This window comes from Necator americanus, chromosome V (assembly GCF_031761385.1).
Source record: "Necator americanus strain Aroian chromosome V, whole genome shotgun sequence".
In the NCBI taxonomy this organism is placed as follows: domain Eukaryota; kingdom Metazoa; phylum Nematoda; class Chromadorea; order Rhabditida; family Ancylostomatidae; genus Necator; species Necator americanus.
In genome coordinates this window covers 10937210-10954995 of record NC_087375.1, presented here as the reverse complement: position 1 = coordinate 10954995, position 17786 = coordinate 10937210, and the positions used below count along the sequence as shown (strand labels likewise).

The window sequence follows — 17786 nt, the reverse complement described above, 5'->3', positions numbered from 1 at the left end:
ACAGGAAAAGAACTCAGTAATTAAAAGGAATTTTTATCAAACAATGAATCTATAGAACTATAGAAATGTCACGGGGGCAAAATACAAAAACAGTTAATACAAAAGCAAAAAAAGTGACAAAAACAGAAATCTACAAACTTCGCAATTCACGTACATATGGTCCATGTGTATTGCTTGCAACGTCGATACCGTCTCTAATAAACCCTTAGTAGGGTTGTCTCTCTAGGCAATGTTTGAGACTGTGTCTGAAAATGGTTTAAGTATGTTTAGAAGTTATTTATAGATTAAATAACGAAAACGCAGTTATTCATAGATTAAATGAGCAAAAAAAAAAAGAAAGAAAAACAAAACGTACTGAATAGGATAAGGATTTGCAACTGCCTGCCATGATTCCTTCTCATCGAATTGCCAGTAGCCCTGCTTTACCTAGGTATATTTATCACCTCCCACCTAAAATCTTGGTTTCATCAACGAATACCACTACCTCTGGGACTGGTTCCCTATAAGCGGACTCAAATAGTCGTTGCTCGGCCAAATCACTCTCCGGATCCTCGTATGTGGTCGTGGTCGTGGTGGTCACGGTCTTTCTAAAGTACATTCCTCAGGAATCCTGTTAAAAGAAAGAAAAATCTTAAGAAACAAATGCTGCATAATTCTGGAGCAGTCTGGCTACAAATGCTCAAAAGTCAGTCATTTTATGCACGCTATTATGTCTTGATGTGGTCGTCATAAATACTATATTTTTTCTAATCTTGCTCTGAAAAAAACACTGAAGGATAAGAGCCGATCTCCAGAATTGAGTGAGGTGTTCCAGAATTCGATTAAACTAAGGCGCATACAAAATTACTGGTTAATATGAGAGCAATTCATGTGCTTTTCTCTCCAGGGCTACACGTGGTTATAGTGAGTGTCCAAATGCTAGGATTTTTCCGAACAAATATCTTACAAGACAAAAGTAGATAAACTTCAAATTATGTAGAGGTGAAAGCGAATAATTTTCAATAGTAAAAGTCAACAAAGAAGTAAAATTATTGATTAGTACGTTAATTTGACTTCTGGACCCATCGATAGGTCACCGTTTAAAATTTGATAATTCCATAGCTATACAAAATATCAGCCATTCCCTTCAATAATCTCCTATTCATTGGTTTTTTTTCGCGCAGGATTAGAAAAAAAATAGTATTTATGACGACCATACACCAGATACAACGTGCATAAAATAGCTGAATTTTGATCATTTATAGCCAGACTGCTTCAGAAATTATGTAGCATTGCTTCTTAAGATTTTTCTTTCTTTTAATCTCCTAAAAAAGTCTCTGAGACCTATTTTAGGAGAACAGTAAAAGGAACGGCTGGCAGAGAGGACAGCATGGAAATACCCCTACTATCCTTTGTAACTTAAATCAATTAACTGCAATGCAACTAAAATCTATTACTTGTAAAATTGAAAATCGAGCAGAGCACACGTGACTGCAAATGAGAAAATTAGCATTGTCGACAAAGTACATATGCATAGAAAAAGAGGAGAAAACTAACTTTATCGGAATTTGACCGTTGTCATCCAGCAAATGAGCTGCCCAACCGCAATGGAACAACAGAATTCCAACAATAATTAGGATTAGTGCAAGCGGTACTAATGCTCCGGCACTAAACTATTAGTATTGATGGAATACATATACTGTGATCTACATATAGTTAGAAAAAACATCTAAAAATAAAAAAAAAAACTCACATGTATGAACATTCCACAGCGATACATGTAAGGAGCATTGCAAGAAGAATCATGACACCGACAAAGAATAGGATAGCACCCAGAGCTACGACGCATTTTCTGGAATTTTCTGGATTAGCACTCAGTTGTTCCCATATTCTTTTTGTGCTTTTTTGAGTACATGATAGTTCAGAAAAACACAGCTTTTTTTTTATGAGGAAGGTTCTCCAATGTAGTATTCCCCTCAGGACCTATTTCTCAGAAAGTGAGCATGCACCTTTGTTCTCGCCCAAAGATTCAGTAGTAAATATTGATATTGTGCCCTACCAGATGATTTCGGAAATCCCGTTGTGTCCAGATGGAGAAAGTTTTTCTATCGAGATCTATACGACGAATACTTAGTATGTATGCTGTGTGTTGTATTACTACTATTACAGTACTATTACTTTACTACTATTGCTGTAGTATGTTGTGTTACAGTAATGTTTGGAGACAACTGATAACTTAGCCGTCACTCAGTTAGAGTCGACGGCAGGTATGTCTGCTGGGGCGCCCGCAACGCGTCCACAACAATTCACGCGCAGTAACGGTCTGACACACTCTTTTTCCATTTTCTGCCTTTCCACAATCGTAGCGAAAGATCATATTCCCAGTTTAGTCGGATCGTTTTTTAGTCGGATTAGAGAAACCTGAAGCCTGATGCACCTGCATAGATGACTGCGCTCGAAGCAATGTATTGGAGCCAGCGGTTGCCGTTGAGGTCTGCTGCAAATCCTACCTCACGCCTCAAAGCGGCGCAGCGGTGGCTCTGGCCGTCGCGCTATGGTGGCGAGACTTCGTCATACCGCTCTGAAGCTCGACATTTCAGGAGTGAGGCCGCGTGGGAGGTCAAAGATTCGCTGGTTAGACCGTGTGAAGCTGGATATGATAGATGCATGTTTGTGTGCGGCTGATGCAATGGATAGAACCAAATGGAAGACAAGAAGCAGAAAAGCGGACCCTGCAACAACGCGGGACAAACGTTAGGAAGAAGAAGAGGTTGCCGTTGACTACACAATTGGGAATACACAATTAACTTTCCTCTGTACTGCAGAGTTACCGATGGTCTCAACATGATCGCAACCGCTCACTCCACAGCCGCTTCGCCGCTTGCGCAAACGCAACAGCAATGGGTTACGGTTCGTTTTGGCCCGACTTTGGCATAAAGTTTCTTAAAGTGACACAAACGACATATTTCCCTACGACATATTGAAGTACTAGTTCTCGCCACTACGATCCCTCGTTTTCCAGACGAAATCAATTTTTTAATTCTTCATTTTTTTTGACGAAACACACGAGTATGGCACAGTAACTAAACTACTAACAAAGTGCTTCTGTTTACAACTGCCATTTTTAGGATTTTTTGGATTTTGGATAGGATTTTTTGAAATCTCAATGCCAAATCAGAGGGACAAAAGCGATAAACATGGGAAAAAAGTACAAATACAAACAAAGGGACCGTGTGATTCTTATTCGGAGAAACTGAGTAGTTATGTTTGATGGAATTTTAAATATATCGTTTTTTTCCGGTATTATCTTATCTTTACCGAAACGAAGTGGAATAGGTGTACAATATTGATCACCTCATATTTTTCCTCTCTTGTTTACATTTGCTCTCTTTTTTTTTCGTTTTTTTTCTCTACCACAATCACGATCCATCACTCAAACAGGTATGTATCTGAACAGCAAACAACATGCACAACTGTTCAACTGCAGATCCAACGTTGGTAGTAAACCTTCCATTAATGAATGATAGCACGGATGTTGACGGGAACAATTGCGGAACCTTCTCTCTTTCCCTCTCATAGATCCTCCAATTTCGAACAGATTCCAAGAAAAAAAAAGAACTGATAGGATGCTTACAGTGCACTTTAAAGAACGGTGCTTTTCGTTTTTACTTAATTAAAATACAAGCCTTTTTCTAAATTAAAAAATTATTTCATCGCGATCTGCCCTTTGCCGATAAAGCATTATACCAACCAGTACACATAAATAATAAGAATGGAGACATTGAGCAAATATAGAAGAATAATATCATAATACATTGATACATGAAATGGCATATATAGTATAGACATATTAAAATATGAATATAAAATATCTTATTATATTTTTCTTAAAATTATTAGGTCTTAGTTCATATATTCTTCTTATTTAAGAAAAAATATTATCAATGTCCATAGTGTTTTTAAACTCTGGAAACATGGATTAGTCGTCCACAATTAGTACAACAATTTCTTGTTAAGACATAGTGATCGGGGTAGAGTTTAGCCAAGTTTGAGGTAACGAAAAAAAGGTTTAAAAAAACAGCAACTGTAAGGTTCACATACACACAAAATGCTGATTTGTATGGAATAGTAGATGTAGGAGATAGATGGTCGAGAAACAGGCATAGCAGTAGTTCAAGAGAAATTTTCCATTGAACGTAAAGGGCATGGATCTGGTTAAATACAAATTTGGAAATAATCAGTCACTAATGGAAACACTTCTTCCAATTGTTTAATTGGTGCCTGGTAATTTTAGAGAAAAATGTTATCAATGTGTCAGTTCAAGAGGACAACACCACGGATGTTGGAATCTCTTCACGAAAAGGGGTGACTGGGAGTGTAGATTATGAGTGTGAGCACTACCAGGCTCATTTTTCTCTAATTCATCTGAGAAACGGCGAACGGGAACGGCTTTGTGGATTCGATTTTCCAACGAGGCACCAGGGAACGAATCACGTATGACAGCGGAAGGGTACCCACAGCGTCTGCAACTTAGCGAACAACCAATAAACTACTGAGACTTTCTCTCCTGCTGAACAAAAAGCAAAAAAAAAACAAAAAGGGAACAGTTCTTATTACGGCTAACGCTTCTTTGTCGTCGGTTTCTTTTCGAACGTGGAAGATCAAACAAGGTTTGACTATTGTTAACAATACCACCTGAAGATAAGTCATATGTGTTTAGGGGATCAATACGTAATTACGTACATGATTGTTGTTATTGTTATACCGTTACACCAAAAAGAGGGGAAAATTATCAGAAACAAGAAAAAAAAGAAGCTTATACAAAAATGCTCCATCAGAGCACTACAGAATCCATTTGTGTTTATATGCGAAAATGAGAGAAATTAGGATCTCATAACAGATTTTACAAAATTACAAAAACTGGAACAAATCGAAGTGCAAATGGCTGTTTACAATCCTGATTTTTGCTTTGCACGAGTGATTGGCGATTTGATCACAAGTCAACTCAAGAGAGGTCAGAACTTCGCGCTAACCTCAACAGATAGTATCCTTGGTTTTTTATCCATTGTGCTCCCTCCACGTTAATGTGCTCTATTTTCAAACAGTTTAGCACCGCTAGTGCAATAATTTATAAACATATAAGTTTAAATAAATACACAACGACAAATCCTATGAATAAATTGGTCCCAAACTTTCAGAAATAAAAAAGTCAGTGTCCAGAAACCGGAAAATACCGGAAGTAATTAAAGGCTCGGATTAGAAAATTCCGAAAAAAAAAACAATTGTGGGCATCTCTCATCCATATGCTCCTTAATGTTAGGTTACGACGTTTAGTGGGTGGTTCGGCGCTTGGAATCCATCGAAATATTTCTAGAGCAAAAACGGTGACGATAATGTTCATTTTTGTCGGTTTGACACTCTTTTTTTATTTATCTAAAAATTCACAAAAATTAAATCAACAGAAAAAAAACCCAAAAACACTGTAATGTAGAAGAAGAAATGCACTTTAAAATAACTTGCTAGGGATGGCTAAGCTCCTTTTTTCCGTGCTTGAGTTGAAATTAAGAGAAAAAACGCCGTTACACATGGATCAGCCTAATATATTTTAAGGGAGGAATTGAAGCTCTTACTAGTGATTTCTACAGCTTTCAAAAGACCCAATTTTAGCGGTGAAGAGCCAAAAATTCAAGCATAGGGTCCCATTCTCGTACGTTGTCATACGATATAGTACACCGGCTGGCAATGTGACGAAATCTATTTCTATTTTGAAAAGCGAAATCTCTTTCGTGCGAGCACAGTGTAAAACGGCGTTTCTGACAAGATCATCCTATGAATAATGTTACGGACACGTTGAAATCTTCTCTACCGTTTTATAAACAAAAATTATAGTCAACAAATTCTTTTTTTCTTTCTTGGGAAATGAGTGGAATAGAAAGATGAGACCCTGGAAAAATCTAAAACAGGATATATAAAGCAGTTAAGATAAAAAGCTTCAATCACTGGGCCATCCTATAAATAATTCAATTTTTAATTTCCAATTCATTTCGATTCAATTAAAATCTGAAAGGAAGTTTAGAAGAGGTGCATTGAAACTCTATTAGAAAGATGGGAAGGGGTGATGCCAAATGAAAGAACGTATATTTTAAATTCAGAGAAAGTTGGTAATCATAATTTTGGGATATAAACTGTTTGAAATAAAAATAGCAGATTGTTTGTGGTGTGGTACAATAAGTATAATCCATAGTGGAAAAAAAAAACAATTGGGAATTGAAAAGGAGATGAATATGTAGTGAAGGATGTATTTGGATATCAAGCACATAAATGAAATACGCGACTCTAATCCATATCTTGGAAGAGCATTAAAAATAAAAGAGAAAAAATAAGAAAAGAGACGTGAAGACGCTATCGAAGAGATAAATTTAAACTTTTCTAAATTTTAGATATACTTTCTTTCATTTGATAACGATCCTTTTCTGGCGGGAAACGAGAAATAACCAGCACTTATTCGATCAGAAAAGCTATCTGTAGGTTCTCGAATGAGTTAGTTGAATAAATACGGGAAGAACTTTTCTTTTAAATTGGAGGAGATTTGAGGAAAGTTTCTGTTGGAAATCCTTCACTCCATAGCACATTCTAGGCGCTTCCAGCATCGTCAGCGATGATCTCCAATATTGAAGAATACACATAGATCTTGAGACTGTCATGAGTACCAATCTTTGTCCGAGAAAATAGATTTCCTTCCCTTAGTGGTACTACTTTAGTAGCATCAAGAGATGGTATATTGGTAGAAGAGAGAGGAAAAATTATAGAGAGGGAGATGAGGAGGAGAAAAAGGGCAAATTTTTCTTTCCGAGCTCTGATTGATAGCAGAAAACACAGTATTATTCGCCATTACCAGGCCATATGCCACAGTAATACATCAAATGATTCGATAAAAATAAATAATAAAAGTACTGAACATATTTATATTCCTTGAAAGTAATTAAAGAGAGGAAATTAAATCCTAAATTAATTAAAGAGGGAAAAAGTAGAAGTAGTAAAAATATTTATATTTTCCCAAAAAGGAATAAATGGAAAACAAGAAATGAAAAGTAAGAGTGATGCAGTAATTTTTATTCCTCTTAAGCAATGAATGAACAAAAAACGACGAGATCCACCAACCTGGCCTTCCATACGCCCATGTAAGCAGGTACGCAAGGATAACAAAATACTGGGCATGCCCGTCGGGTGTACCAAGGTTGATATTCACCTTCAGTGACTACACGAACCATTACTGAAAGAAAAAAACACGAGCTGTTACCATTTCGAATATTTTAATTTTATTCAGGAAATGCATAGAGATAAGAAACAGAAGAAACGTTAAAGAAAATTTCAACGTAGAGAAAGAAAAAAAGAAGTTGATCAAAGAAATAGGTTACACGAAAAGAAATTTTTAGCTGGAAAATGTGATGTAGCAGAGGGTTGCTTAGTTCTGTGAAATTTTTCTTTGAAAGATTCCGCAGATAACAGTGAAGTTGATTGAAGGCTACTAAAAACATGTTAATTCAATTATGGTGTAGTTTATTAGTTTAACAGAAAGTTTTGGACTTTAACCTTCGATTGAATGTTTCTCAAAACTCGACAAATTTTTCTGAAATTGACCGTCAATTAATGTTTTTAGTTACGTCTTTTCATTTTTTGAACTTAATTCAAATTGAATTAAATTTAATTAAAAGAAGACAGAATAAAGTGATAATGAGCTAAAAGTTGATAGTTTTAGAAGAAATTACTTAATTAAAGAGATTTCTCCCTCTTCCTTATGTCTCAAATTATAAATGAACCACCATACACAGGTGTTTGTGTTTTCTTCCAGAAGAATCGCTCGAAAGAGTAAAATTTTCCTCCTGCAACAGTTATTAGGAATAATATAAGGACTCAAAAGAGTTTGTGGATTATACAACAGCATAATCCACAAACTCCGTCGTTACACAAACCTTTCGCTAAACTACTTCTTAGCTGAGTTTCTTGGGAGATCCTGGACTTCTATTCGCAGTTCCCAAACATCTGATCTCCTTTTTGAAACAACTGCAAAGTTTTTCTTTGAAAAGTATTTTTCCAGTTGAACAAGGGCGCCTGTTGTGGATTCGAAGGTTAGATCCTTGAGATGTAAAGGGTATACGCTATCCTTGCGGTAGCGCTGAAGAACGCTCTTTTATATTGCGCAACGCATTCGCTACGTTTCCTACCCATTAGTTCAGTGGGTCGCTGTCGCTCGCCTATAATCCAGGTATCACGCGTGTTCCGAAAATGCGTATAGTACCAGAATTTTCCGTATAATATCAATAAAATCAAATTTTGCGTGCTTCCACTTAGTTGCACCCGGAAAAAAAACTATGGAGACAATTCCATAGAAAATGTCCAGACATGCTGCGGATTTCCCATCCCGATTTGATCTCTACAGAATTGTGGGGAAAGCTAGAAATAAACTATGAAAGATGGCATGAACAGATGCAAATGAATAGTTTCTTGTAGTGAAGAAGAATGGTTCAAGCAGGACTGAAGTTTTCCACAGATGTTAACAATTAATCCTGAATGTGGAAGCAATGACTTTTGCTGCCATGTTAGTTCATAAAAATTAGAGTTTCGTCCCCACATTTCCATGACTGATCGGATAACTTCTGATTCGACTCGATCTATTTTTCGAAGGTAGTTTTTCGGAAATATCAGCCAATGAGCTAATTCTATAAATTAGGTGCACAGCTCATAAAAAAATACAGTGCTGAATTGCGCAGACATCCATAGAAAATCCAATGTTATGGATTTTCGATAACTCACATCTTACTTCCAGTGTTTCCCCTCACAACTATTTGTTTTCACTTGAGCCGCTAGAGTCAATCCTTTCTGCTCGCTGAGAGTATTGGAAGGTGGGACCCACATACAAAGTAGAACAACATTCAATAATCCTCCAAAAAAGGTCTATCTCTAAGCACTTTATGAACTTTATTTAATTTTGTTCTTAAAGTTTAGTTTCATCGAGAAAAAAGAGGAAACTCTACTTGATTCAAAAAATTTTTTTTTACCAAGAAACCTCAAAAATTGTTTTATATAGATTGTTTTTGCTGATGATCTATAAACAAAGATATATTGCACTAAAAAACTCTCAAATGAGAGAAAATGAATGATGATTTATTGTTTATTTATACTTAAGGTCTGTAGTTGAGCGAGTCACATTTAGGCGGAAATGTCTTGCGTTCTATGTAGTCCTACTTCTATTTATGGTGAGCTAACACTGTTTATTTAGTTATTTCTCCGCCGCATATCTATATTTACTTCAATCTCATCTTACCTCAGCGATTTTGAAGGATGGAAGTCATCCTCCATACCATCAGTCATAAAAGATATTTTTATGCTCACAATGAGATCAAAAAGATGGAGTTTCAAAATTTTTCTCCGCCAGGATTGAGCGTAATTCTGTGGAATCGCGTCGGCAATCAAGTGATTATCAGCCAAAAGAAAATCCGTGGAAAACTATCATTTAGTCGTGTCATCGCGATGTGACGACGACGACGACACGACGTACGACGATGTGAAGAAACAGAAGAGGAGAAATACTTTAGAAAAAGTTTGAAAGTATGATAAAAGAATTGAAACGCGTAACTCCGCTGATGCTTTGCTTAGTGGATTGATCGCCACCTCAGGACGCCTACACATTCTTTACAACGAACGATCGAGCGCGACGATGCCGGAGGCGCAATTGTGCTCGCAACGGCAAAACAACAAACGGGTGTATAGAATGTTTCAGAAAATCGTTAACGTTTTCACGAGTGTTTTTTTCTTTGCTCAGGTAATGTTGTAATTTTTAAAGAATGTACCAGCGAGCGGATAGGATAAGTATGCTCGTAAACTTCTAGAATTTCATGGAAGACGGGATAGTTAGAAGATGACGATGACGGTGGAAGGGTTTTTTCAGTGACACCACAAAGATAACAAAAGTATGGGTTGGGAAAGAAAACTAGTATAATTTATTATTTATTATTGTAGTATTTTAATATTATTTTTATTTAGCATTTTCAGAAGTTTTTGTTGAAGGAAGTACTGAAATAAAAATAAAATGTAGCAGAAACATTGGCGCTATCGAACGCAACGGCGAATAACTGAAATGTTAGCTGACGTCAATGCTATATAGTCGACGCAGTTTCGCTGTACCATCATTTTTTTTCAGCGAAAATATACGTAAGTTAGGAAGAAATTATAGAATTTGCTTTCCAGAGAATTTTCCATCTTTTTATGAAGTGATAAAAGATTCAAAGTGATTTTTTCTGCATAGACATATGTATGGTAAAGAACGTGGTATAGAGATGTTTTTTTATAACACTGCTTCCCCACTAATATTTTTTAAATTTATTTTGCTTAATCACCTTTTTATCTAGTGTTGCTACAGCCTTTCCATTGTGTTTGCACCTGCTTTTTTGAGGACGTTCATTGTGGAACGCAAAGGAACAAGAAAGTGTACGACAAAAAATATAAATTAAAATTTAAAAAAAATATAAAAATTAAAGTAAAGAAGTAAACGAAGAAATTGAGATGAGGAAAAAAATAAGGAAATTAATAGCATTAAAAAATGAAAGAAGAAATAAAAATAAGCAAATATAAGCAGAGTTGGTGAGTTAATGAATGAGAAATTGGATAAAATGGGAAGCAATTGAATGATGCGTAATTGTTTGAGCTATAGCCAAGGTTAGTATTTCTTTGTTAACTAATAGCTAACGTTTTGGCGTATCGTCTTCGTCAGGGCCTGGAAGAACTCTGTGATAGAGGTAGAAGTTACGACACTATGCTGTCCTCTGATTTTTCCAGGCTCTCACGAATTAGGGCGGGTGTAGCGCAGCGGTTAGAGGTTCCGCTGCAGGTTCCGCTGCGTGCACGATTGATCGGAGTTTCAAGTCCGCCCTAGTGCTCACCAAACCTTTCATCCCTCCGGAATCGATAAATTGGTACCAGAATTGTCTGGGAGGATGGAAACATTGACTTGACACATCGGCTAGCCCCTGGAAGTCATTGTATAGGCCAGTTACACGTTCGTGAACCTCAAACGAACCTGAATTGAAGTGAACGTGGGGGCGCATCCCAAGCGGATTGATTAACGCCAGAAACTTTATCCTTTATCCTTTATCTGACGAATTTGGTCCGTTACCAAGTTTCAGCAAATGAGGAAGCGCTAGCCGATATGTTGTCCTTTGAGTTCCCCTATCGTTCAAATGCTTTGTGTAGGGTGACGAGGAGCTTGAGAGGATAAGTCACTAATGGCTCTGATTTTTCTGGCTATGGCGAGAGCGATTACTTCGAAACGTTAGCTGTTAATAAGGAAAGATCGACACTAGTCCTGGCTATACCTCAAGCAAATCGATCAACAGCATCGATCTTTTAACATTCATTTTCGTTATCCAGACGTGCAATTTTGAAGCAAATGTAGGAACTGTAAATCCCAGGCAGAATAAAATGTGAGAAAAACGCTTCGAAATAAAATTAGGAACGTTTTGTCAGTCCACATGAAACGAAGCGAAACTTTCATTAACTGGACTCAGAAATTTACCAGAAATTTAAATTTAAATTTAAGAAATCTGAGGAAGTGACGAAACCCCTATTTTCGACAATTCCTGAATCTCCGTTTTTTTCGGTTCCATCATAAATGCTTACTTCTGAAACCCATGAAATCCTTAGGAAAATAGTAGTCTCTTTTCCAAATGATGGCACAGTTTTCGGAACACTTCTCGATCATTATCAATCATATTTTCACATGAAAAAAGAATAAAGATACGATCCGAAAGTCACCGTGATAGCGCTAGGGAATTTTTAAGAAATACGTTAGGAGATGCCTTTCTTCTGTCGTTGCCTGAAACGTATCCAAGAAAAAAATCATCACGCATTAGTTTCAAGGAAATTTTCTGAATTCTCCAAAAAAAAAACCTCGATTTTGTCACTAAGAAACACATAATTTTGACTAGTGAGCATGAAAAATCAGTAGAAAGAAGGGAAATTGAGAAAAAACTAAACGAAAGAGAATTCTCGAAGAAAATCGATGCGTTTGATTGGGTGCCATAAGTTCCAGTGCTGGTAAAGGGAGGCAATTCGTCTCAATTTATATTCGTCATTGAAACACCTACACGATTCCATTCTTCATGGAAATTCTTAAAAATTCCACTAAATTTTGTGCCATTCTATTATATTATTGCGTATTAATATTCTATTATATCATTATATTATTTTTTTTACAACAACACATTACATTCCTCTTACATTTCAACCAAGAAATAGAAACGAATAAATGATTCTTTCTATTTCTTATGTTTTTTTCATATTTTTGGTAACATTTTCTTTGAAAGTAGTGCAGTACTATTTTCATTGTAATTAATTACGTACTATTCATATAGACAGCTGGGTGACTCACCGGTGGGTCATGCTTTAAAATGTGAACCGTTTGACCAGAACGTTTTGATGATTCACATTTTAAAGCTCAGATAAATCTCAAGCGAGGAAAGCGAATGTTGCCATGAATTTTTTTTTACTACAATGATAATGCCAATACTGTATTAAGTTGGTTTTGAGCTGGATACAGTTTTGGTAATATTGTAGGACACAGCTTATACCATTAATTGTTGTTGTCTTGTACTTATTGCTGAATATTTTCTAGCTAAATTCAAAGGTTACCGACTTGGATTCAGTCGATAATCTCTAGACTAGAAGAGGAGTATTGACAGTTAATTAAGTGATTCTTATGATTAAGTAATTAAATAAATTAAATAAGTCTCAGACGTGGAGAAAATTTTTGTAAACAATTTAAAAGGTGATTAGATGCGTGAATGACAATTAAATGATAACTCAACATTTTTTGAAGATATTTCAACAATTTATAAACTTTATTTTGCGAAAGAAAATTTCGTGGACCCAAATAGAATTTATCACTACCACGGGGACTAGAAATATAAAAATAGTGTAACAAACGAGAATCTATAATCGTAAAATATTACAATCGATTGTTTGAGAGCGTAAATAGCAGAAATTTAGCTTGGATAATGACGAATGTGCGAGAAAAGTGCATAAGAAAAGAAGCGACGACGGTTCTAAGCAACTGCCATCACAAATGCACACTTACCCTGGACTAACGCTAAAAGCTTGACGGATTGAAGGACCTAGATCCCAAAAAGAAACCAAAAGAAGAACAACACATACTGTAGCACATTCAGGTAATCACGGTGGGATTGAAAAATTGGCTGCTTCAGAGGCGGTAACAATAAAGGAACTCCAAGGGTGTTTTAAAGATAGCACGTAGAACGAGGAGCACACTAAAAATCTAAAAAAGTTATTTCATTTGATGACAGTTAAAATTACTAGAGAAATAGGAATTGTGAAAGAAAATTAGGAGATAGGAATACATTGATAAAACACTCTATATAAATCTATGTAAATATGTACATTTACATCTTTATAAATGCTACTTTTTGCAAATATTTTTCCTGAATAATTTCTTAAATAATAATATAAATTTCATTCGCACAAGGACACATGCTTCAGATCTTGTGCAATGATTTTCTAACAGAGCATTTTTGACAGATCGACACTATCAATCGTTCCTTCACTTTGATTTCTTCTATTGGAGTTTCAGTTAGTTTTTCGGCCACCACTGACTAGATTGGAATTTCTATTTCTGGGATTTTTCCATTACAATCTTGCTCTGTAATTGAATGCTTACAGTTAAGAAATGCATAGTCAGCTACCACGGCTGTCCCATTGTAATCTTTGATTTTTTCTCCGAAATAACAGTCTTCTCCGGTCTCCACCTACCGTAATCCACCCATTAAGGCGTAGACTATAATGTGTATCGTGTGGACCACCAGAGAACACACCTGAACATACACTGCAGAAGATAAGTTTTAGCGGCTTTCTCTTACCGTCATCCACCCTGTTCCGACGTAAATTATAACGTTATTTAGATGAATATTGAAAAACACTCTCCTGAACACAAGCATAGCACAAAATGAGTACCACCAGCTTCTTTTCACCATAATTTGCTCTATTTAGGCGTAAATTGTAATGTGTGCCGGGTGAAGTACGGAAGTACACTGTGCTTCACGAGCCTGTTCTATGCCTATGTGCAAAGTGGATTATAGTGCTCTGAGCTTCTTTGCCAGTTTTCAGTAACAGAAATCTTTTTCAATCATTTTATGGATAAAATTTTGTCAAATATCGCTCGTTTTACATGTACTCAAGCCTAATTACTCGGGTTTAGTTATCCATATTTGGGGTTGGTAGACACACATGAAGTTGATTGAATCGCCCTCGCCTTCCTCCTCCTCCCTCCTTCCCCATTGTTGCGCGGCGTATGAGAAATAAAGTAGAATTATTTCTGGAAAACTCGGAATACTTTAACATAATAACTTCGTTTCCCCACAAATGAAAAGAGGAAAGAACATTACTTGTAAACGGGAACGTGGATTACAGCAAGCGAAACGCATCTGGACGCGGATACGGGATACGGTTACCGCTGGCTTCCACTAGAAAGAACTTCTTTCTTGCGTAAAATCCGGAGAACTATGTTCCACTTATTTTAAACAGAAATCTTCAAATCATAAGAGTCAAGCAGGTCGAAATGATTTATTAACTCATCTACATACTTAGAGGTGCATTAGAGGTGAGTTTCGTACAGAAAAGGCACAAATTCTAAAAATTGGCAAATCGTTATAAAAAAACAAAAATTTGATTTTGATAAGAATGCTGAATTGTTAGTTAAACTATCGCTCGTTGCTGTCGTTACGGATCGTTGAGCTATTCGATCGACTACGACACTAGAAAAAAGCTAAAGTTAGCGATGCATTTGAAAAAAAGAATTTCATGGAGGAAACCCCCCGATGTGGATGTGGTGCAGTAAATCAGAATGGAAACTAGTGGGACTACGGAAAAAACAGAATAACATGAATCGTTAAAGTAAACAAGAAAATGAAAGAAATTGCAAAGAAAGGCAACACTTCATCAAAGAAGATTTTCATAGAAACGATGCAGTAGCTGAGCAGGTTATACAATAATCTAATAAAGCAGCTAAGCAAAAAAAAAAAGTCGAATTTAATATACGTTGATACCAGAGATGTTCACCAGTGAGGTCGATGTACACTCAAGAGAAACTCAAGAGAAGAAGATCGGAGACTAAACGTGCCGCTGACGCGTCGCGTTCAACCGGTTGAACAAATTTGGGGTCGACTATGGATACTCACGAACATAAAATTCTGGCACTTTTCAACGTGATAAAAAATTCACTATCAAAAGAAAAAAAACCATGAGAAGTCAGTCAGGTTTCAGATCAGCTACATTCCACCAAACACATCATCTTTCACTTCCAGAATGTTTTCGCCGAAATTCTCCTCTTCCTGTGATTCCTCTGGACGTTGAGTTTGAACGTCTAATTCTCGTTCGTCCGTAAGTTTCTCTTCGAAACGTGGTGGCTCCTTTAAATATTCTGTTTAGAAAGAGGTTAAATATGTAAGAACAGAGACGTTAATTATTTAAAATTTGCCTTGTTGACAGGAACTTCTTGCTTGACTGCGCTAGGTTTTAGCGGTCCCGGTTCCTCAACCTCAACATCTTCCGGTTCTACCGCACCACCATTTCCAATGAATTTCGAAGATTCGATAATCGATGGTGTCTTAAGGAGTGCTACATATATGTAGCACCTAAGATATTCCTAAGATATTTTAACACCTACCGTATTGGGCACGTCAACTGCGAATTCTTCTGATTCTTCAGAGAGACTTTCTTCCATACTCAGAGAGATACTCGTTGTCGTTTCCGGTTTAGGTTGAGTTTCCGGAATTACACCAACTATTGATGGGTCCCATTTGCATAGTAATAGTTCAGGATGGTGCTTGCAAATAGCCCACTTAGAGTAGCTCATTTCGTCAATAAGCTTATATAAATCCTGAAAAGGAAGAGGTATTTTAAAATCAGCTTTCGTAAAAGGTTAAAAAAAGAGGAAAATTCTGATTTATCCATTAACTTCCATTAACTTGTGTCATCACCGAATAGGATCAATGAATGATCATTGTATTAACATGGTTTCACTTCTTTTTTGACTATCTATTTTTCTGGAAATATTACTTTTTAACCTCTCCGAAGGCTCTACGCTTTGACTTCGACGCCAGTGACTTATTCTTTTTTATCCTTTGTATTATTATTATTATTTTATAAGGCATTTGTTGAGTCAACGGAGCCCAACTTCAAAAATGAGAACGGAAAGTGAATTGAAGAGAAAATCGATTCCAAAAATCAAGTTGTATTCTAAAAAGCAAAAAATAAATAAATAGATACAATAATAATAATTAATTATGAATAAAATAATAACAGATCATTTCCATAATGTCTTCCACAACTTTTGCGATCTAAAACAGCTTTTAGCTACATGTGCATGATAATTTAAGTAATGAGCTAATATTTCCATTTTGACAGTGGTCCAGTATTACAGAAATATCGATGGCTAATTTTTTTGAAGAGAATTTCAACAGCTCAAACTTTGTGAGAAGAAATAATGAAAATTTAATTGAATTAAAATCAAATTGCATCAATCCCGTAAGAGTTGTCTGTTTAAGCTAATGAGATCGTGGAAAAGAGACTATCCATAAAGCACGGCTGAGCCAGTCAGTCTTGGAAAAAGAAGGATGAACATTAGGGTGGTGCAGAAATCCCAGATACGGGCAGATTTGCGGATAAATAATATTTTACAAGTTTTTATACCACTGCAACATTACAGAAGTGACGGTTCAGTACTATGGAAACTTCGATGTCCTTTTATGAATTTATGAATTTTTTATAAATAGAATTTCACAATCGCTCAAAAATGATAAGGAAAAACTAGAAATAATTGAATCGGAATTGAACTGAAATAAAACCAAAATAAACTAATCAAATTCATTGATACACATCTGTAAGCGAAACACATACATGCATAGCTGGGTCAATTCTCGTTAAATACGAGAAGACAAAAAGCTTATTTTGATCTGTCACCTCTATATCTAGATGGAAATCAAGACAAAAAAACTTAACCAAGACGATTCATTAAAGTTACGTGACTAAACGGTGAACATAAATTTTGCAAGAAAATCCAAATGTGTTTCATTTAAAGTTGGAACTTAAATACATACTCATACATACCCATTTACATTGCACAAATTAAACTTTACAATCACTAATTTAATAATACATTTAAATACACATATGATACATAAACATGTACGTTTAAGTTGTGCTTCATAAACTATTCTCAAACTGTTCATAAATCGAGTGCAATTGCCGTTTTCCCTACATACGTGTATTGATGCTATGGTTCAGTATCGCCAAACTCTGTGTTATTCTACATTTTTTGAATATCTGTATCCAAAATATATTGTTGGTGAATAAAAGATGCTGTCACCGGCCTTAATTATTGGTATTTACATTTACATTTACATTTACAGATCTTATTACAATTTTGTGTAGCGATAATTTAATTAGTGAAGTCGGGAAAAATGAAACAACCTTCTCGAAATCGCACATGGTTTCATCTGCTTTCATTTCACACAACTTCTTCCTCAATGACATCGGAATCAACGATCGCCGCTGGACAGCCGAGAATGCATTTATCTGAAGTCGGTAGTTTTTTCGCCGAAATACTCAATGAGAGAGAATGAGAAAAAAAACACAGAAAATTTACTGTAGTTATACACGCGCACAGATACTGCAGTAGCAATCGCATCCAAGCACTCTTTTTCTTAAAAAAATATTTTTTGAGAATAAACCGTAGAAAA

At 36.0% G+C, this 17786-nt stretch overlaps 2 protein-coding genes across 2 annotated transcripts; both read right to left on the bottom strand.

Moving 5' to 3' along the window:
- Positions 1-205: 205 nt before the first annotated feature.
- On the bottom strand, positions 206-7250 carry RB195_013521 (uncharacterized protein; the record flags this gene model as incomplete). Its single annotated transcript, XM_064203380.1, has 6 exons — positions 206-245; positions 356-426; positions 485-587; positions 1537-1647; positions 1733-1831; positions 7141-7250. The coding sequence occupies 6 exons, from the start codon at positions 7248-7250 to the stop codon at positions 206-208; spliced, it is 534 nt and encodes a 177-aa protein (XP_064059261.1).
- An 8064-nt stretch (positions 7251-15314) lies between these two features.
- On the bottom strand, positions 15315-17734 carry RB195_013520 (uncharacterized protein; the record flags this gene model as incomplete). Its single annotated transcript, XM_064203379.1, has 5 exons — positions 15315-15455; positions 15524-15652; positions 15713-15925; positions 17518-17622; positions 17693-17734. 5 exons carry the CDS (start codon positions 17732-17734, stop codon positions 15315-15317), a joined length of 630 nt encoding a protein of 209 aa, XP_064059260.1.
- Positions 17735-17786: the final 52 nt, after the last annotated feature.